The sequence below is a fragment of the Acipenser ruthenus genome, chromosome 23 (genome assembly GCF_902713425.1).
Source record: "Acipenser ruthenus chromosome 23, fAciRut3.2 maternal haplotype, whole genome shotgun sequence".
Classification (NCBI taxonomy): Eukaryota; Metazoa; Chordata; class Actinopteri; order Acipenseriformes; family Acipenseridae; genus Acipenser; species Acipenser ruthenus.
This window is the reverse complement of record NC_081211.1, coordinates 30,081,318-30,103,700: the sequence shown is the minus strand read 5'-3', so window position 1 is coordinate 30,103,700 and position 22,383 is coordinate 30,081,318. Positions and strand designations below refer to the sequence as shown.

The 22,383-nt window shown below is 47.4% G+C and overlaps 1 protein-coding gene across 2 annotated transcripts in view; it reads right to left on the bottom strand.

Moving 5' to 3' along the window:
* LOC117964603 (la-related protein 1-like) overlaps nucleotides 1-22,383 on the bottom strand; it is a 27,753-nt gene extending 5,370 nt beyond the window's left edge. Inside the window, exons 1-18 of one of the 2 annotated variants that reach the window (XM_034908614.2) lie at nucleotides 21,598-22,383; nucleotides 12,468-12,529; nucleotides 11,797-11,862; nucleotides 10,238-10,394; nucleotides 9,866-10,000; nucleotides 9,368-9,523; nucleotides 8,601-8,763; nucleotides 8,058-8,202; nucleotides 7,544-7,715; nucleotides 7,201-7,370; nucleotides 5,589-5,984; nucleotides 3,776-3,899; nucleotides 3,464-3,669; nucleotides 3,073-3,185; nucleotides 2,752-2,903; nucleotides 1,987-2,131; nucleotides 321-430; nucleotides 36-163 (exon numbers count right to left, since the gene is read on the bottom strand). In XM_034908614.2, the coding sequence (XP_034764505.2) occupies nucleotides 36-163; nucleotides 321-430; nucleotides 1,987-2,131; nucleotides 2,752-2,903; nucleotides 3,073-3,185; nucleotides 3,464-3,669; nucleotides 3,776-3,899; nucleotides 5,589-5,984; nucleotides 7,201-7,370; nucleotides 7,544-7,715; nucleotides 8,058-8,202; nucleotides 8,601-8,763; nucleotides 9,368-9,523; nucleotides 9,866-10,000; nucleotides 10,238-10,394; nucleotides 11,797-11,862; nucleotides 12,468-12,529; nucleotides 21,598-21,997 (3,000 nt within the window). In that variant the 5' untranslated portion in view covers nucleotides 21,998-22,383. The remainder of the gene's footprint in view (nucleotides 1-35; nucleotides 164-320; nucleotides 431-1,986; nucleotides 2,132-2,751; nucleotides 2,904-3,072; nucleotides 3,186-3,463; nucleotides 3,670-3,775; nucleotides 3,900-5,588; nucleotides 5,985-7,200; nucleotides 7,371-7,543; nucleotides 7,716-8,057; nucleotides 8,203-8,600; nucleotides 8,764-9,367; nucleotides 9,524-9,865; nucleotides 10,001-10,237; nucleotides 10,395-11,796; nucleotides 11,863-12,467; nucleotides 12,530-21,597) is intronic. The other variant, XM_034908615.2, reaches the window with a different exon arrangement.

Here is a 22,383-nt window from a genome sequence, read left to right as displayed (position 1 = left end):
GAATGGATGAGCAAACTCGCTCAGTTCCTACGCACATCCACCCGGAAATCCTCGAGGCGCTTGAATTTGCTCAAGTATTCCTGCAGCTTGGGGTCGATTTCCAGGGTCTTGGTTTTCGAGTATTTCAGGAATGCCCAAAACTTTTCAAGTCCATACAGCTGTCCTGTGAAGAGGAAAAAAAAAAAGAAAAAGTGTAAAGATCACCGCCTTATGAATAAATAAATTATAATCAAATGACATATCATAAATATTAAATATTTAAAATAAAGGGCATTGAGCACACCGTTCTGAACAAACTAAGAAAAACGAATAAACCTCACCAGATTCATAATCCTTGACGGTTTCCTCCTGAAAATCTTTAAATATGTCAGGCCTGAATTTCCTTTCCAGTCCGTAGCTGTAATACCTGAAGAGACACTCCAAGCCATACCTGAAAACAAACGAGCAAAACACAAAACCAGCGTTTAACTTCCAATCACAAGCTGCACTGAGGCACGCTCCGCACGTAACCCTGCTGTTTGACATGTCATTGGTTTTGCTGTATTGTATATCATGTAACCCTGCTGTTTGACATGTCATTGGGTTTGCTGTATTGTAGATCATGTAACCCTGCTGTTTGACATGTCATTGGGTTTGTTGTATTGTATATCATGTAACCCTGCTGTTTGACATGTCATTGGGTTTGCTGTATTGTATATCACGTAACCCTGCTGTTTGACATGTCATTGGGTTTGCTGTATTGTATATCATGTAACCCTGCTGTTTGACATGTCATTGGGTTTGTTGTATTGTATATCATGTAACCCTGCTGTTTGACATGTCATTGGGTTTGCTGTATTGTATATCATGTAACCCTGCTGTTTGACATGTCATTGGTTTTGTTGTATTGTATATCATGTAACCCTGCTGTTTGACATGTCATTGGGTTTGCTGTATTGTATATCATGTAACCCTGCTGTTTGACATGTCATTGGGTTTGCTGTATTGTATATCATGTAACCCTGCTGTTTGACATGTCATTGGGTTTGTTGTATTGTATATCACGTAACCCTGCTGTTTGACATGTCATTGGTTTTGCTGTATTGTATATCATGTAACCCTGCTGTTTGACATGTCATTGGGTTTGTTGTATTGTATATCATGTAACCCTGCTGTTTGACATGTCATTGGGTTTGCTGTATTGTATATCATGTAACCCTGCTGTTTGACATGTCATTGGGTTTGCTGTATTGTATATCATGTAACCCTGCAGTTTGACATGTCATTGGGTTTGTTGTATTGTATATCATGTAACCCTGCTGTTTGACATGTCATTGGTTTTGTTGTATTGTATATCATGTAACCCTGCTGTTTGACATGTCATTGGGTTTGTTGTATTGTATATCACGTAACCCTGCTGTTTGACATGTCATTGGGTTTGCTGTATTGTATATCATGTAACCCTGCTGTTTGACATGTCATTGGGTTTGCTGTATTGTATATCATGTAACCCTGCTGTTTGACATGTCATTGGGTTTGCTGTATTGTATATCATGTAACCCTGCTGTTTGACATGTCATTGGTTTTGCTGTATTGTATATCATGTAACCCTGCTGTTTGACATGTCATTGGTTTTGCTGTATTGTATATCATGTAACCCTGCTGTTTGACATGTCATTGGGTTTGTTGTATTGTATATCATGTAACCCTGCTGTTTGACATGTCATTGGGTTTGTTGTATTGTATATCACGTAACCCTGCTGTTTGACATGTCATTGGGTTTGCTGTATTGTATATCATGTAACCCTGCTGTTTGACATGTCATTGGGTTTGCTGTATTGTATATCATGTAACCCTGCTGTTTGACATGTCATTGGGTTTGCTGTATTGTATATCATGTAACCCTGCTGTTTGACATGCCATTGGGTTTGCTGTATTGTATATAGTAGACTCCAAGCTGTCAGCTTGCAATCAGCACAAGACGTTTCCTCCACTCTCCAGGTTTACCTGTATCCCTCTTTCCCATCCTCCACCACCAGCTGTCTGAACTCCTCGTACATCTTCCTGTTGAAGTGATCCCGCAGGAAGAAGGACCAGAAACGGAAGAGCGTGTTCATCTCCTGGGACTGGCCGATCCCCAGCCGCTTTCGTTCTGGCAGAGGAGGAGCGGAAGAACAGCAAATGAGACAAACTGCACCAGTCTTACTTACAGGACAACAATACTGTCACTTAGCAGATTCAAGAAGCGGATAAATACAATGGAGAGGGGTCACACAGTCTCTGTAAGTCGCCTTGGAGACAGGCGTCTGCTAAATAAACAAATACAGACTGACCTACATAAACGCCAATCCTTGCAGAAAACGCACTTTAAGAGGTCGATATGAATATCAAGGGTGCTTCCCAACTCCAAGTGTTAGGCCAGGTGGGGCTGTATTACAAGTTTACCAAGATACTGGAGCTTCTTCCTAAATGCAAGTGCAATCCCACAGCTTGCAGCTGCACACATCCAATTCAAACACAAAAGCACTGCAGAGATAACTGCAGCAGCAACAGGAGCTGGTATCCAATACAATCTCTACGACACGGAGAGCTCTGTAAAACCAATCCGACTCAGATAAGGACCTTCTTTATTATTCTACAGAACACCGCTTTGCAGAGGAGCTGGGTGGGACAGGTGGGGTGTAGTGTCTGCTCTGCGCTGCCCTGCTCTGCTCTACGCTGCTCTGCACTGCACTACCCTGTAGTGGGTCAGGGTTACAGGACTATACCCACCGTTGACACAGCGCCGGCGGTACTTGTGGTACACGTGTTGTGTGAAGCCATTGTCCTTGAGCAGCTCGTGAGAGGGATGCTGGAACTTGGGAAGAGACTGGGGGGTGCAGCCCAGGTTTGCAGGCGTGCCTTCAGAAGGACTCGCGTTCGAGCTAATTAAACAAGAAAAAAACACAATTACACATCTTAATAAGAATCGAATTGGGTTTACTGTATAAGCCTTGGGTTAAAATAACTGGTGTTTATGCAAGCCACGTGTCATTGCATTTATCCCTTGGGGCAACTACTATGGAGCACATGCAGAGAGGAGCAGTTTGTTACCTGACAGAGGCCGTCCTGGACCTTGCCCTGTGCTCTCTGGAGTCCATCACCCAGCCCACATGGCACTCCATAGGGGGGTTGGAGCTGTGCCGAGTCTTCCTCTTGCGTGGGGTCTGCAAGGCGAAGGAGGTATGGGAATATTACAAGCTATTATCCAGATATCTAGATCCATCTAGCAATGCGTTCTGGAAGGGGAACCGAATGCATTGTTTCTACACAGCTATGGTTAAAAGGTTTGCAACACCTGGCATTTAAGGACTGAGACAATTCAAAGCATGCTTTTTGTCATCGATTCTGCAGACGACGGTGCAATGCAGGTTTCAGCGGAGCTCAATATCAATGCAATCAAAGTGCAGAGGCTCTGCGTGCAGAAGCTCCTTCCAGGAGGTACCTTGGCATCGACAGGCCGGCCTTCCTTCACCACGGGGTAGAAGCGGGGTGTCTGTGTGGGGTCCTTTAACCGGGGGGTGTGGGGGGTGCGCGGCGTCCTGGCGTTGCGGTAGTTCGGAGACTCGGGCACAGTTGTCGGTAACGATCGGGCGATTGTAGAGGGTTCGGGGGCACCAAACAGTTTATTGGCTAAAGCGTCTGTAGGGACTGGAGAAGAAACAGCATGCTTTATAAAACCACTGCTCAGGAAAACACAGCAATGCCCAGGGATCGTTCCTGTGCTCATTACAGGCCGGAAGGGGGGCACACTTACTCTGCTGAGGTGGGGGGGGTCCGGGCGGCACTTCTTGGTTCAGATCCACGGGGGGCTCGGGGGTCAGACAGTCAAACTGCTCCCTGCTGATCAGATGCACCTTCTTGAAGTTCTCCACTTCTTGCTGCAATGAAAAGCAACATCAGCCAATTTAAATCGCTGAGCTCACAGCTCTGTTTGCACTGGTGGAAAACGTTTTATAAATATCAAAGGTCTGTCTCAATGGGTTCTGTTTGAATGCTCGGTAAACACTGTGCCACTGCTACATTTACAGAAACCCTATAAATCCCCAAGACCAAGCCTGAATACAAAGCAAGGGGCACCGAGGACAAACCTGCAATTAACTATGAAGCTGTTTCACAAGCCAGTTTAGACTGAAAACCACAGCAGAATGTTACTAGAACAGCAGCCCCCCCTCCCCCCTCCCTCCTCTCCACACACACACACATTATTTTTATATATGTATTGCAACAGATGTTAAGCAACCTACAATTCTTTCTTCATTTCCAATATATAAAAGCACAAACTCCCCCCTGGGGAGCACTGAGATCAAATCATCAATGCCAAACACCGTATTTTAAAAATCAGCTGAACCAGACATTATTTTCCAGTGCCAAATTAGATTAGATCTGTTCATCTCTTTACTTTTTTTATTTGAAAAATCCCCAGGGACAGAAATCATCCCCCAACTACATAATCTGGATCTCGTTATCGCTGTTGACTATAAAACATTAGCATGCTTCAATTAGACACCCTAAACGTTCAGAATCGGATACAGATTCAGTAACCAGTATAATAATGTCCTTGGACAGCTTCCTGTAGAGTTACCTCTGATCCCTGAAGAGACATCGTTCTCTCTCTCAAACCCCTGCACTGAAGCCAGGGCCAGGCTCCCTCACAGCCCGTTTTATTTCACACAAGGCCCTGTGTTCATGCCAGGCTGACCATGTGAGCGTGAGGTACAAAGAGAGATCCCACAATAGCATTCACAAAACACACTCTTGTAGAAGCTCATTCAGAGTCCTGGCCCATCCAGAAACAGCCCTTGAAAAACTGCACAGAGAACAGCAGCAGAGCTGGAAGCTTTTAGAAGCGGCCCTGGATCGCCAGCGCAGGCTTCATGAGATCACTACGTTACAGCCCTTGAAAAACTGCACAGAGAACAGCAGCAGAGCTGGAAGCTTTTAGAAGCGGCCCTGGATCGCCAGCGCAGGCTTCATGAGATCACTACGTTACAGCCCTTGAAAAACTGCACGGAGAACAGCAGCAGAGCTGGAAGCTTTTAGAAGCAGCCCTGGATCGTCAGCGCAGGCTTCATGAGATCACTACGTTACAGCCCTTGAAAAACTGCACAGAGAACAGCAGCAGAGCTGGAAGCTTTTAGAAGCGGCCCTGGATGGTCAGCACAGGCTTCATGAGATCACTACATTACTGTGAGGAAGATTAGGAACTGGTGAGAAATTATATTAAAAGGAGATTGGGGGAACAATCACCTCTGTGGAAATGTATGTGAAGTTTCTAAACGAATTCATATCAGCTCTGCAAACTAACAACTCAAAACGCCAGACTGCTAGTGTGGTTTAGAAGAGGAGAACAAAATAAAAGCAGTTCCAGTCAGACTGGTTAACCACGCCTGGGTCTCCTATATCACTTTACATGGACTGGTCCTCAAAGAAGACAGTGGAGTAATCATTGAAATGGATATAGCAGGAATGACTATAAATAAATACTTCAAGGAACTAAACCAGAAGACTCTCAATGTCTGCTGTGTTGAAGCCTGTGCAGCAGCAGTCCGATTCCCATCCCTGCTCACCTTGATGGTTGCGTACTCCGGCTCGTAAGACTCGTCCCAGAGGTCCTGCTCGTAGTAGTAGAGCCCATCGTTGATGACCTTCACCAGCTCGGTGGAGAGCTTGGAGCGGGAGGTGTGGTTGCCGGTGCGGTCTCCCCCGGGGTGCTTGCGCAGGGCGGGGGGGGTCTGCGTGACGATCAGGATCTTGTTGACATCGTGGTCGTCGATCTCGCAGTCCGAGTCCTCGTCGGACCAGTCCGTGAAGTTGTTCCTGCGGCCGTCCATCTGCTGCATCTCCTCGTCGAACATAAAGTCCAGCTCCTCGGGCTCGTCCGGACCCGCCAGCTGCTGCACCGGAACCAGAGAGCCACACTCCTCCGGCTTCTGTTTAAACAAACATAACATCATTCCTGGCATCTGAAATAAAAACCATGCGGTACGCTTTGTTATTTTCACAAACAAAAAAAAAACAAAAAGGGGTACAAAAGAGCAAACACAAAAGCAAGACCCAGAAAATGAAAACTGTCATTCTAAATGTTATTGTATTTCTTGCTCTTATTGTATTACTTGTATTGTAACACTTGAAATGTATTTGCTTACGATTGTAAGTCGCCCTGGATAAGGGCGTCTGCTAAGAAATAAATAATAATAATAATAAATATGAAAAGACCAAGCGAATAAACTTCAGCACAGAAAGGACAAGAAACATTATAACTGTTGTTCCCAAGGACAGCCAGCAGGGGGCAACACTAACCCAAAAATGCAGCTGCTCACAGGTCCGCAGCCTGGGAGTTTCCTGCAGCACAGAACAGACCTCCGTCGCGCCACACCTGGCTGCCTTTACTACCGCTGCCTGCTTCCTGTCTGCACAAGCACCTACTGTACCAAGTGGCCCTTGCCATGTAGATCATTATGAAGACAATGATCAGCATTACTGTGGACAGGCCAGTCGTTACACAATTCAAAGAGGGGCCTTCAATGCACAACTTCAATTTGCAGAGTTTCCTCTGCATTGATGTTCAGCCTGCCTATTCATCAGTTCCTGCTGCTGCCAGACACGTGTAATACAGACACTGCTGTCGGTTCAACGAGACTGCTATGGGCTTAGAGCAAGAAAACACCTTCTTATAAAAGAGCTTCACAATTGTCATTTCAGTTTCTTATTCAGACAGCACGCTACCCAAAGTACATGTGTGATGCACTTAGACAAGCCCTTCAATAAGATGTCAGTATGTTACTTTATAATAACTCAGAACAAACATTTACTACCGTGACAGCTCATCTCAAAGCATATGAAGAGTTACTGGACTGCCCAATGGCACGTTCAGGGAACCACATGGCGCCAGGACTAGGCAAGGCCTCCAAGCGGAAGGGCATGAAACACCCAGCGGCTTAATAAAATCAGCCAGCCACGTTCTCCATGAACATCCTGATCCACAATCCCGTCTCGCTCCAGCGTTTCAAACAGCGTGATCTTTTATGCGCCCCGTCACTACAGGCTGCTGGTGATGTGAAATGCAAGCACGCCATGTAATGAGAACCACACAGAAGTCTTTGAAGGGAGCGGATACACACACACACACACACACACACACACATATATATATATATATATATATGGAAGAGGCATCACCTTGGGTCTGGAGGGTGAAGGCCTGGGCCTCTTCTTCACTTCAATCCAGGTGTCAGAGTCGAGGTCGGGCAGGCTGGCAGACAGCCCCTTGGGCATGGTCTTCAGGTTACTCACATCTTCATGCTTGGGCTGCATGGGAGTCAAGGATCTGGGAGAGCCTGGAGCGGACTCTGCGAAAGACACCAGCGTCAACCCTTACATGTATTACAATCAAAGACACTCTTCTTTATGTACTGCATCTCAGCATCACGGCGCTGCATGGAACAGGAGTCCGATTTCCATCCCTGACATCTTTTAAATATTTTTATGCAGGGTTTGCTCTACATGAAGACTGCCGCCTCACCTGTCTGACTGTCGGCCTGCCTGGGCACAAACTCAGGGCAGTTGATGAGCTGGGAGAAGTCAGTCTGGGTGTTGTCAGGGGCGGAGAGGCCAGGCAGCGGCCAGTGCTCGGGGTCCTCCCTCCTGCGGATCTTCAGGTCAATAATCTCCACCTCTTTACTGTCCTTCAGGGCCTGGAGAAGACAAGAGAAGGGTTTCATACACTCCCAATGCAAACTGCTCCCGCAGTGCTACAGCAGGCTGGCCAGCCTCCTGCCTCGGTTACTGAACCCCAATCAGAAGATAAACTGCCCTGTCCATCTCTTTCTGCACTGCAGACTGACCGGTTTGTATTTCTCAGTACAAGAAAACATACTATAAACTTCTTATCAGGGCTGTGTAAAAAAAAAAAAAACAGCAGTGCCCACACTTCATCGTAATGCCTCAATACAAAACGCCATTTGTCTGCATTGAACACGTTAAAGCCTGAAGCACACAAGTCTCTCACACACAGTGTAACCCGGAGAGCCTCTCACCAGCACTATGAGGTTGAGATCTGTCGTCAGTGCCTGCACTCTGTGGAAGCCAGCGATCAGCGGGATTGGGATGAAACCTTCCGAATCCATCTTCCTCCGCAGAAAGAAATCCCTCTCTAGGTTATCCAGGCTGAAGTAGTATTCGCTGGCATGTGAACACAGAAGGAGGGGACTTTTAAAACACAACAGTTGTTACACACTGCATTGCCAGTCATGGCACTGAAGAAGAAGAAGTCGATGAAGGGCACGGGAGCAACATGACTGCATGTCTGTCTCGGAGGTCTGGGATAGTGCTGGCAGATCAGTACAGCAGGCTCACCATCCCACCAGACCCTGGGATTTTAATGAAACCGTTTTCTACAGCAGCATTTGAGCAAACAGTATGTGTGTAAATGATACAATTACATTGTAATGATAGGATAACAATACCTCCGCTTGGACCTGCTCAACACAATACACCCACACACAGAAACATGCCATGCATCAAACACGAGGGAGTAAAGACAAGGACAAAGCCCAAAGAACCTCCTCTGTCCTCCTTACATCTGTCTCTTGATATAATCCTTGAGCAGCTCCTGGTCCACAGAGTACATCTCCGAGCTGCTGGTGTTGTCGTAGTAATAGGTCACCGTGCTGTTGAACTTCTGGCCAGAACTTCCTTCTTTACCATCATAGTTCTTGTAGCCGTACTGGTAGTCAAAATGACCTGCAGACAGACAGACAGACAGACAGACAGACAGAGCCCTTAATGAATGGGAACCTCGCAGCTTTGTGTGCCTTCATCAGAAACCAGCCTCCGCAGTCATAAAGCATTAGAGCCCACCAATGAAGACATGAAACTGCAACACACTAAACACAGGATTAATAAACCCTCTATAAACTAAACAATACAAAACATAATGAAGCTTATAAATAAAGTCAAGCGACTGAAAAGGTGTGCGAATGTTTCTAAAAAACCACCCGTTTACACACAATGTTTAAACACGTGCTCCGTTCACAGCCTCCACCCCTCCTGTTAATCGAGGTGATTGTGAGAAAGCAGCTCCGAGGGAGTAACATTCCTCCTTCCCTCTACTCCCCTCTTTCCCGGCTGTGAATGGGGCACTGTTTTAGCAGGGAAAGACCTCTGTAGAGTCTATAGACTGCCTGCCAAAACCAACACACAGAGTGCTCAGCCTCCACTGACAGCCAGCGGAGATCAGACCCCCACTAACCTGCTCAAGAACTCAAGCTATCAGACCCAACAGTACACAGAGCCTCCGTGCAGCATTCCCCTATCGCATGCCCTGCACAGCCCCGGGGGTACGTACCTCTGCTGCCCCCCCTGCCTCGGCCCCTCCCTCTCCCTCGGCCACGCCCCCGGCCCCTGTAGCCTCCTCGGAAGGGGGCTCCCTCGCTCTTCACACTCGACACCTCGTCGTGATCCTCCCGCCAGTCTCGCTCGTACCTGTTAGCACTGTGCCAGTCTGCAGGGCAGGGAGGAAACCAATGCATATGAATACGTTAAAACAAACAAACAAAAAATCCATTCTCCAGAACACACTAATGTGTTTCTTCTCTATCACATCTCATCCCTTCCATTAAGTAATGAAAAACACAGCCCAACAGTTCTTATCTGCGATGTGGTTTAACTTTAACTAGGTTAACAGTACGTGGCTTATTTAAATCGAAGCCATAATTCCACCTTCGCTATCTTCACTTAACCTTGAATATATCAGTACAGTGATGGGGCGGACTGCTCCCAGCTCTATTAACCAAGCCCTGCTGCACAGCCCTGACCCCCAGAAAGCCAGTGAAAGGGAGCGCACCCCTCAAGTCGTTCCTGCTGTTGGGGGGAAGTCTGTAGTGTTCGTTTTGGCGCGTGTTGTTTCTGGAGGCAGACCTCTCTTTGGGACCTTCTGATTTCACTTCAATGGGAAGAGGAACCCATCGATGCTTGTTACCTGCAATAGAGAGTCAGAAAGCATGAACAGGAAGCTGGCTCTCCAGGTGGCCATCGCGACGCTTTAATGGTACATCTGACCCCTCTTAGAAAGCTGCTGCATGACAGGGTTCTGCACCTTGCTTGTTTCGCTAACCCAGTGTGTCACTATAACACCTCACTGAAAGGACCGAATCCATTTCCTTGAATATGAAATGACGGCCCACTCTCTCGCGAGCGCGTGGCGCGGGGACCGTACCTTTCTTCCGGGACCCGTATTTCTGGGAGTCCTCGTCCCCGTTCTTCTCCTCCCCGGAATCGTCAGACCTGGTCTTCTGGTTCTCCTTGCTCTCCTCGCTGTCTCGCTTCTCCTTCACCGCAGTCTTCTTAGGAGGCTGCGGCTTTCCAACAGGAGCCTGCCGAGAGACACAGGCACATTAAACACACAGGGCTACCTCCATGATTCACAGTAAAGTGTACAAGTCCTTCACGATCCTGTATCAGGACCCTTCACTCACTCGCTGCTCTAATGAATACACACTGGAGAAAGGGTTCACTATTTCCAGTGGGTAAAGTTAAAGCCACCTGGACTAAGCCTTCCCAACACATTCCACCCCTGAGCCTGTCTAGCCCAACTCCCTGTGCACCTTCATGACTCTCAATGCGAGGGTCAGGCCTGAAATAGAAGCAGACGCTGCGGAGGGCAATGTTATGGGAACCCCTAAAAGGACATCCCCTCTATAGGACTCGAGCGCTGGTTATTCCTGGCCCTGCCGTGACCCACATTGCACTCTCAGGGCAGCAACCTTTAAAAAGGGATTACTCAGGGGGGCTTCTGCGCAGAGACTCCTGGGAGGGTTTACAGGAACACAAAATCAACTGGCTGCAGCTCCACTTACTCAAATGCCTCAGTTCTTGCTGCCGTCAATACAGATTTACAGGGGTGGAAATGAGCCTCTGAATACGAAGACTCTCAATGCCAGCGTCTTGCTTGCAAAGTTACTTGACGAAGGAGTGAAGTGCCGTTCTCACCTTTCCTTTGCATGTTTCAAAAGAAATGAACGTGCGCTTATTTGAGGGTTGCTGGATCTTAAAACAGGGATGGAAATAAGAAATCCCATTGCACAGCAGTATGAGCCAATCCTGGTTTTACTATGATGAGTTCATCAAGACACACCTGAGCTTGTTACCTCTACACTGTGGCTAATCAAGCGCGTAATAAAATCTGGAATGGGAGAAACTGCTGTGCAATAGGAGTCTTATTAACATCCCTGGATTTGTGATGTTAATGGTGATTCTAAACATCCATCACTAATCCAACACACAGTCACACTGTAACTGCTCTGGAGGCTGCACTATTTATAACTTGTCCTTTAATAAATACTTCTGACAACTCTTAGTGAGCTTCCAGCAACAGCACATTCTGTTTGAACCACAAAGAATGTTGATCTAAAAAAAACACACACACACACACACACACACACACACACTGATGTAATGCAATGGTTTGCGTCCAAACAAAGCATTTGGTTTCCTGCAAATGTGTAAAACAAATTCACAGCACAAGCAGAGGAAAACATGCTTCCAGCATTATAAACACTGTGGCTCATATACAGTTCTTCACAAATGACCGCAAGCATTCAGGAGACAGACATGCTCACTTATTAACTACTGTGAACCAGAGGGTCCCCCGAGTCACACCCAGCAGCAGCAGTGGATGGATGGATGGGTGGATGGATGGATGGGTGGATGGATGGGTGAATGGATGGGTGGATGGGTGGATGGATACTGCAGTTTTACACAAACTAATCCTCTTACCTGCACTTCCTTATTCACCATTTCCCCTGGGGTTGGCCAGCTCATTGCATCACCAAAATCACTGACCTGCAAGAGAACAGTTTCAAAACCACCTTCAATGACCTATACTGGATTACATTACACAGACGGGACTGGGTCAAACGCGTGTGTGCGTGCGTACGTGGGGAGGGAGGGAGGTGGTGTAAGGAACACACACATCCTTCTAGAAATAAACTGAGCAACGGCTCCTCCATTCCTGTTTAAATCCATCTTCATTCTGAGTGCAATACCAATAAGCAACCCTGCCTATCCCACATTCCTGTTAGAGGCAGGGCAGTGCAGTGCAGTCCCACATTACTGTTAGAGGCAGTGCAGTGCTGTCCCACATTCTTGTTAGAGGCAGTGCAGTGCTGGCTGTCCCACATTACTGTTAGAGGCAGTGCAGGGCAGTGCAGTGCTGGCTGTCCCACATTACTGTTAGAGGCAGTGCAGTGCAGTGCAGTGCTGTCCCACATTCCTGTTAGAGGCAGTGCAGTGCTGGCTGTCCCACATTCCTGTTAGAGGCAGTGCAGTGCAGTGCAGTGCTGGCTCCCAGGTGTGGTACAGCACTCATGGACTCTTATTAAGAGCCTGTAGAAATGCACTGTTAGCAATGGAAGAATGGTGGTAGATGAGACACAGAGGGCACAAACCTTACTGCCTTTCCTTGGTCTTGGGTTACCAGCCTTCACCACCTTGGCTGGAGCTGGCTGATCTGCGGATGGCAAAAAAAAAAAAAAAAACACATCAGGCTGAATGCTATGCATGTTACAGGAGGACAAAACCTAGCAAAGTGAATGCAAGGTTAAATACAGCAATTTCATAAATGCCATTTCAGACAGCCGATAGAGAATCAGTTCTACAGGTATACACAGTACCTTGCAGTCCAGTGCGATCATTGCTTTATAATGAAAGTGTGCCATTCATATCTGTGTGATTATTTACAATCACACTCTGGGTAAATCTGTACAAGCCACACCCGACTATGTCTTCCAGCGATCCCAGTCTCATCAGTGCATCGAGGCTTCTGACTGGTGGACCTCAAGTCATTTCCACAGGGAAAACCAGACAAGCCTCTGCATGTTCCAGCTGCACTGTGCCATTTAGAAAAGGCACGCAGTGCTGCGGCTCCTTATCCTTACTGTGTTAGAGCTGCTACTGCAGCTCACCCAGCCTGACCGCTTGCCAGGTTCCCAGAGACGGCTTCAACTTCCCAGCTCTGCAGAGCAGGGGCAGGGCGCCTTCTCTACCACAGCACTCAGCAAAACCAAACTCCGTCAGCACACTACTGTGCCACGCTGTAGAGCTCATCTGCAAAACACACTGCAAACAAGAGCACACTACTTTCAGGTTTTTAGTCTATCTTGATAATTTGGTAATAGATGCAGATTCCAGAGAGAAAATTCGAGTTGCCAGCACTCCCAGGGAGACACACATTTGGAAACACGTCTTAGATTTGCATAACCTGCTGAAAACGCAGTGCTGGCTTGGCAGACAACGCGCTGCACAAACCAAACACAAAAACCAAACAAAGCAAAACGCTTAATAAACTGACCGTGTTGAAATCGTACACGATATCTAACAAAAGTCTTAAAATATAATTCAACATGCAAGACTACAGCAATTCACAACAAACAAAATCCTTTACCAATAACTTACAACAGCTGCTTGAAATAGTGTGTGAAGAGAGCCTATCAGAAAATACAGCGGCATACTGAACGACAATACAAACACACAGCGTACAGTCTCTTTAATACAACGCTCTCCAAGATGACAGTGTGACCATCTGGGGCCACAAAAGTTAATGCTTCTACAATCAAACTCAGACTCTCAGACTGCTATACTGAAGCCATGCAATATCACACGTCACAGTGAAGGGTAGCGTTAGAGTTTCCATCGCGTTGAAAATATTAAGTTAGCATCTCAAATGGTTATTATTGACAGCTGGACCAGGTATGGGACTAAGACTCCTATTGCACAGCAGTTTCACCCATTCCAGGTTTTACAATGAGCTTGATTAGCCCGAGTCTATAGAGAACAAGCTCAGGTGTGACATAGTAATTCCAGGAATGGATCCAGCTGCTATGCAACTGGAGTCTTGGGTCCATTCCAGTGGAACTACAGAGAGCAGGAAATAATGTATTTACAGCACAGAATCTGAACAGCTGAAGAAATACACTAACAAATTCATATATGACTGTAAATATACACCAGGTCCAAATAAATACAATATGCTGTTAATATGCTTCATCACAAACAAAAGAATAAACATTACTGCAAATCCACTTTAAGATTTGACTCTAATTCTGTACTAATCGTCTCTTATCAACCGCTATGGGGAACGCATTAAAACAATCACAGAAAAGGTTTGTTAAAAAAGGTATCTAAATGAATCCAGCAGGTTCTCCTGCACATTTTCTCATGGCCTTGGAATCTGGAGGTCAGACAGAGCACAAACAGAAGAACGAACCCAAAAGTACCCAAATAATCCAAACATTGAACAATGAACAAGACCCCACGCACCCCCAGCACTGCAGATCACCTCACACGAAGACCACACGCCCCCAGCGCTGCAGATCACCTCGCACGAAGACCACGCGCCCCCAGCGCTGCAGATCACCTCGCACGAAGACCACACGCCCCCAGCGCTGCAGATCACCTCGCACGAAGACCACGCGCCCCCAGCGCTGCAGATCACCTCGCACGAAGACCATGTGCCCCCAGCGCTGCAGATCACCTCACACGAAGACCACGCGCCCCCAGCGCTGCAGACCACCTCGCACGAAGACCACGCGCCCCCAGTGCTGCAGATCACCTCGCACGAAGACCACGCGCCCCCAGCGTTGCAGATCACCTCGCACGAAGACCACGCGCCCTCAGCGCTGCAGATCACCTCGCACGAAGACCACGCGCCCTCAGCGCTGCAGATCACCTCGCACGAAGACCACGCGCCCTCAGCGCTGCAGATCACCTCGCACGAAGACCACGCGCCCCCAGCGTTGCAGATCACCTCACACGAAGACCACACGCCCCCAAGCGCTGCAGATCACCTCGCACGAAGACCACGCGCCCCCAGCGCTGCAGATCACCTCACACGAAGACCACGCGCCCCCAGCACTGCAGATCACCTCGCACGAAGACCACGCGCCCCCAGCGCTGCAGATCACCTCACACGAAGACCACACGCCCCCAGCGCTGCAGATCACTTCGCACGAAGACCACGCGCCCCCAGCGCTGCAGATCACCTCACACGAAGACCACGCGCCCCCAGCACTGCAGATCACCTCGCACGAAGACCACGCGCCCCCAGCGCTGCAGATCACCTCACAGGAAGATTGGAGAGAGATCAGTGTACAGTGTCTGTGGTTACACTACCTCCACCATGTGATTTCCTGCTTCCACCTGCAGACCAACTTGATAAACCACCCTGTGTACCTCACTTGGAAAACAGAGTAGATTACAAATTAACAGAGCAGAACAAATTTCCAACCTCGAGATATTGAGCAAGTCAAGTTTAGTTCCATTTTTTTTTTTTTTTCGTGGCGTCCTCGTCTGTGCCAGGTATTCAAGGTGGAATCAAAAAAATAAACAAACACCCCAAGTCCCAAATGCTATTTTTCGGACGACGGTTTTGCAGTCTGTGACACGCAGAGTTTATTGCCATGATGTGCTTCAGCACTGGTGCTCATGGACGCACTTTATTTATTTATTTATTTATTTATTTGTGTCTGCATGTATTATTTTTATAACTTTTATAAAGTACAAGTCCCTTCTGTTTTTTGTTCATTCTTATCTTGTGCAGTGTTCTCAGTACAGTTTTTGGCAAGCACAGCAGGCTGCCTGAAGCTCACTCACAATCTACTGTTTGCTCCTAGATTACAATGAATACACACTGCAGTTTAAAGAACCCTGTTTCTGGGAACGTACTCGCCTGGCAGAACACACACGGGTACTGTACCCCTCCGAGTGTAACTTCACTAGCAAGACAAAGAGCGAGCATCTGAGAAGTACACCATGCTGTCGCCTTGACCTCAAAACTAATGTAACCACGAGATGAAAGAGGCTTAGTGGACCTCTAACCCCTTAAGAAATGCAGATCAGTGAAACCAGATGTCTTGTTCTGGCTGGATACAAGTACATTATAATGAGGAGACTAGTCTCACACGGTCCACCTGGCTGCTGTAACCTGAAGCAGCAGAGTGCTGTACAGGGAGAGCGACTCCTCAAGGTCTACAGAGCTGTCTCTTCTGAAAAATCACTCAGCAGGTAAATGATCCTTGGCTCAGGACAAGCAGTCCAGTACCACGGCAGTAACGTGTGAACCACCACCTGTGGAGGAACATCGGAGCGCGTCCCACAGTGCCCAACGTCAGTGCATGGGAATGGGCAAGCCTTCACCTAGCTGCCAGGGCGTGCAAGTGCACTGGACTGGAACGCCACGCACGCTGCAGCTACAGTACAGCAGAGACATGGGCAAAGAGGGGGCGGCAACCACACCAGTGAAGAAAACAGAAGAGCACAAACTCCCAGAGGCTGCACCGAGGGTATGAAGGCTGCGAAACGCATGTGGCTTACTGAGCTAGAAATAGAGCTTGCCACGTCTGCAGAACAGCAGAAAGGAGATGATAGTACTGTGATAGTACCCTGCTTCATAACCTGAAGACACAGACCCCCGCAAAAACTAATGAGCCGATATTTCATTATTATTTGGTTGTTTATTTATTTAGCAGACGCCTTTAGCCAAGGCGACTTGGAGATTAGGAGTGTGAACTATGCATCAGCTGCAGAGTCACTTACAATAACATCTCGTCCGAAAGACGGAGCACAAAGAGGTCAAGTGACTTGCTCAGGGTCACACACAGGATTTGAACCGGGGACCTCCTGGTTACAAGCCCTTTTCTTTAACCACTGGACCACACAGTCTCCTATGTTAGTAAAGGGGGTTAGTAAATCATCACTGAAGATCATTGAAATAGAGATCTTTCTCTCATCCAGCGCACCTACAGTTTTTTTTTTTTTTAATAGTTTTTTTATGTTTCTTGACTTAAATACACACATTAAACAATATATTGCCCCACACATACAGAACAACGTAAAAGTATTTTTTGTGACGTATCACGCACGCATGCTCGTGTTCCTAGAAGACGCAGCCTAAAGATGGTGGGTGTTTCGAAGCTCACGCGGAAAAGAAAGCAAACAGCGAAGCGCACTGGATCACGTGTGAAACACCACACTGCCATGTATTAAAGTAGGATCAACACCACAACGTTTCACGAAACCATTTCAAACGCTGTGATAACAAGCGGAGCTGGGTTCAAAAGGGTTGGCGTTCGGACTGGGCTTTGCACACCAGACCGGTCTGATCTGGACGTGTCCGAGCAGCAGCAACCCGTCCAGCACAGAACATTAGCGCCGACGGGCTTCACGTCTGTGTCTCCAGCGTTCTCTCACATGTGGGTCATTCCCAAGCACTCCATGGGAAATCACACATTACTGCACTGCAGTGGGTTTGCTTGTGGGAACGCATCCCTCGTGGGAAGAGAAACAGTCATTCCAGCCCATCATGTTTACCGCAAGGATCCAGGCTCGTGCACTGCAGCCTGTGCTCATGGTTTCTGGTGCTCCTGTTAAAGATCATCCTCAATTTAAAGGACTGCCAGGCATTGTATAGCAGACAGTATTTCTCATGTGATTGAAAGGCAGAGGAAACGTTCATCTCCCAAGCATGAGAGACATGGCTGGTGTGGAGAGGTGGATGACAGTGTTACAGCAGTTCTGCAGTGTCAAAGCTGCCTTCTGTAAACACAACTCTGTCTCATTGCCCATTCCACCCACAGGCACTGCAGCGCTGCCACTACAGCATCAAGCAACATTATATGGTGACTCATCCTTGAGAGAGACAGAGAGAAGAGCGAGACTTCCGAGCAGCGCTGCTCCTGAACACAGAGGAACCGGATCCTCTCAAATTCAGACACGGGGAATCCAAGCCATTCTCACAAACAAAACACTCTGCAATACAATAAACACTAGAAATAATAAAACACAGGTGGTAAAGTCATGTGACACTGTGCAACTTTCACTGGGTCAGAACCGCACAACTTCACTGGGTCAGAACCGCACAACTTCACTGGGTCAGAACCGCACAACTTCACTGGGTCAGAACCGCACAACTTCACTGGGTCAGAACCGCACAACTTCACTCTTTCCATTTCTGTTGTTGTCGTACACTCATTTCTCATGTTTATGTTTTGATAAGCTCTCTAGAAGCGTATCTCGCATGGGATAAAGCAGCACCACTAAGCTTCAGATGATGCGTGAATGGGGCTTGTGGGCTCTAATAAAAGGGCAGATCTGCTTTTGCCTCCACACCATCTACAGTAGCTATGAAGCCTGGTGAATGTACAGAACTCCACGCCAGAACAAGGGGAAGCGTGCAGCAGCTTGCCTACCTTGGGCAAGTTCATTTTTAACAGGGTGTTCCAGCCATTGCTGAAAATGAAGTCACAAGAAGAGGAGGAGTTTCACACACTTCATTCGACACAAACCTCACAACTTGAGATACACAAGATAGAATTAGGAGACGACACAAATCCCTGGAGAAAAGCACTGTAGGAACGGTTGATGCAACACTTAGTCTGTCCTTTTAATATACACTTAAAAATATAAATAAAACACGCAATTATCCACTGTCCTCAAAGACCCCTGCCTCACCGTGATAGAAACACTGTCACAAAGACCCCTGCCTCACCGTGACTGAAACACTGTCACAAAGACCCCTGCCTCACCGTGATTGAAACACTGTCACAAAGACCCCTGCCTCACCGTGATTGAAACACTGTCACAAAGACCCCTGCCTCACCGTGATTGAAACACTGTCACAAAGACCCCTGCCTCACCCGTGATTGAAACACTGTCACAAAGACCCCTGCCTCACCCGTGATTGAAACACTGTCACAAAGACCCCTGCCTCACCCGTGATTGAAACACTGTCACAAAGACCCCTGCCTCACCGTGATTGAAACACTGTCACAAAGACCCCTGCCTCACCGTGATTGAAACACTGTCACAAAGACCCCTGCCTCACCCGTGATTGAAACACTGTCACAAAGACCCCTGCCTCACCCGTGATTGAAACACTGTCACAAAGACCCCTGCCTCACCGTGATTGAAACACTGTCACAAAGACCCCTGCCTCACCCGTGATTGAAACACTGTCACAAAGACCCCTTCCTCATTGTGATTGAAACACTGTCACAAAGACCCCTGCCTCACCCGTGATTGAAACACTGTCACAAAGACCCCTGCCTCACCCGTGATTGAAACACTGTCACAAAGACCCCTGCCTCACCCGTGATTGAAACACTGTCACAAAGACCCCTGCCTCACCGTGATTGAAACACTGTCACAAAGACCCCTGCCTCACCGTGATTGAAACACTGTCACAAAGACCCCTGCCTCATTGTGATTGAAACACTGTCACAAAGACCCCTGCCTCACCGTGATTGAAACACTGTCACAAAGACCCCTGCCTCATTGTGATTGAAACACTGTCACAAAGACCCCTTCCTCATTGTGATTGAAACACTGTCACAAAGACCCCTTCCTCATTGTGATTGAAACACTGTCACAAAGACCCTTCCTCACCCACACAATGTGCTGAACTGCTGTGACGAACCATGTTTTTTACCTGCCTGTCCCTCAGTGTTAGGCTCAAGAGGCCTGTCTCCCGACTGTACTGTTCTTGGAGATGAAACTCTCACGGGTATTCTACCTTAAACACCTGCCTATTCTCATCTACCTGTGTAACGCGAAGTCTGGTTATCCCCTGTGTAGGTGGCATTCAATGTGCTGTACAAACAGTACTATAGTGATGATAACACACGCAAATATAACTCCAATACCTTACAGAAAGGAGATCTTAACTGAACGGCAAAAACATATACATCACAAATCATTAACTGTCAAACTGCACAATCTACAGAGAAGACATCAGGACAGGTTTCTACCGGGAACCTAACGTTTACAACGTTTCAAAACTGTGCCAAAATGCGCTTTAAAAACTGAAGGAAAACTGACAGGAAAAAAGATAAAGTTCGCCAGAACACAGAAGGAACTGGTAATCGCGAAAATATAAGTGGCTTTTTATAACTATACAAACATATGCTATTTGCTAAAACGCTTAGCGCAGAATCACAAACAGCATGACACCCAGCGTGGGGGAGGGGAGACGCGCGTCTATACAGGAGACTGCTTTGTTTAGAGCTATTTTGACTCACATTGTGCCATGAAACCCAACTGACGGCTCAAGCACGGCATCGTTACGTGTCGTTAAACAATATCCCACACAAAATGTCATCTTGTGATCGACACGGGGCTAAAACAAGCCGATTCCGTGCAATCACATGTTTCAATGGGCTGGAAGCACGTTGTCGCTGTGCTGGTGCAAGGCGGAATCATGGGAAATTAAGAACTTTTCAACACAGCACTGCAATACCGTGTCCGGGCGAGGAGAAGCGTTTCACGCGTGGGACGTGTTTAAAACACCGTTTAATGTTACTTTTCACAAACATACACAGAATAAAGACAACGAAGTGTGTCGTAATTTGTACAAAAAAACAAACAAAAAAAGCAATCAGTAACTAACACACAGGCTTGCTACAAACCACACACCAGGCCACGGTCTATAAACCGATACGTTACCACACGACAACTCGAATCTCAACCATGAACCATGACAAATGTACGAATGTACCTAACTGGATGTAGCTGCTCTTTTCAATGCTTCTGATATCGATAGCGCGTACCGCACAAGATCAAGCATGCTGGAAAATGGAAACGTCAGTGTGTGTTACAACGCTGGCGTCAGTGTTGCGCCTGTCCTACCTAAACCAAACCACCGTGAAACTAAATATTCAGCAATCAATATATCACCAGCTAATCAACTTTTAAAAAAGTGTTTTTGTTTAAGTAAAGAAACGTATCCTCTCCACATTATGACCTACACCACCGGCCTCGTATTAAATAACACACAGAACGTATTCAGTATATTATTATTCAACTTGGCAACTCCTACTTAAACCAGACTCGGGAAACATCCACAACGACGCGTACACGACCAGCACAACAAAACAACACCTCCGGACTGAGCAACACAGCAAAGCTGCGTGAATACAGCACGCCAGAGCCGTGTCTGTGTACCGTGTGCTCCCGTGATATTATAAGCGACATCGTGTTATTCCACCTGCACGCAACACGAAGCTTTTCTCGTGACACACATAATCTACGCCTTCATTTATCTTCAGCTGTTTTTAAAAGAGCTATACGGGCTGGAATAACGTCTGCTCACACAAACACACACACACAGCCCCTGCCAGCCATCTCTCCGGTGCAACGCACTGCAACCTGCAAACCGCTTGGGTGGTAGGCCTGGCTGAAACAGCAGCTTGCATTTTTAAAGAAATTATGCTCAGTGGGGCAGTTAATAATACACTGAAGAAACCGTGAGCCTGAGAACAGATTACTCACAATATCGCAAAACTCGTTCCATTTTAGAAACTTCATTAGCACGTCCTGCAAGCAATCCCGAAATAGTTTTGGGCCTAGTACAGATCTATATTAGGGCACGGGTCTAGCGTGTCTGTGCTCTAGTGTTTTTCACGCAAGGATTGCAGCAACACCCCTCGATGAGCTCACTGTCTGAACCATTTTAGCTCCCAGCAGAGAGACTCGTTTAGGTAAAGGTATATTTAAAACACACAGAATTAAAGCCACGGCGGTACCCACCAGGATGCGCTTGTCCATTCACACTGATCACGGTCACCGAATTCATTTTCTTAGTCCACGGGTTCACCTTGGGAAGGGGGGCCTCGGTAAACTCCTTTTTGCTGCCCTTCTCCCCTCCCTCTCCTCCCGGGGTCTCCACCTCCTTGAGCCGGCTCGATTCTCGCTCCGCGGTTCTCTGCTCTGGATCGTCGCCCCCCTCGTTCAGCTGCTCCTTGCTTTGCTCGTTATTACTCGCATATCCACCGTGCTCGTCGTAGTCCTTCGCGTCGCTCCCCGTGCCCCCGGTCGGCTGCTTCTCCTCCTTGCCCACCTCGTGTGTCGCGTTGCTTGCATGCCCGTGCCCTTCTTGTTGCATTAGCGGGTTGTTGCTGGGAAGGACAGTCTCCACCTGAGTGGCCATTTCCCCTTTTCTCTGTCTACCCCCCAAATTCTTCTGTGTAGTATTAACTGGAGCGAAGTCCTTCTCTCCGAAATTACAGTCTAACCGCAGTCTTACTACTCCACTCCACCCCTAGACCAAATATCCTTCAGTCTAAGCTGCAGAGTGGTTGCTTTCAATTAAAACATATATCTGTAAATATAGATTTTTAAAAGCCTGCGAGTACCTCTTTAAATTCCTAATAATGTAATCTCACGACTACTAGCAGCAATATGGAAGAACACCACGCGACCAACGGGGGCGCGCACGTACGCAAAGGGGCGTGGTGACGGCACGGTGTGCGCGACTCCGATAGTAATGCTAGGAGGTGGCCTTAAAGAAACAGCACACCGTTGCAGCCTGAAGTG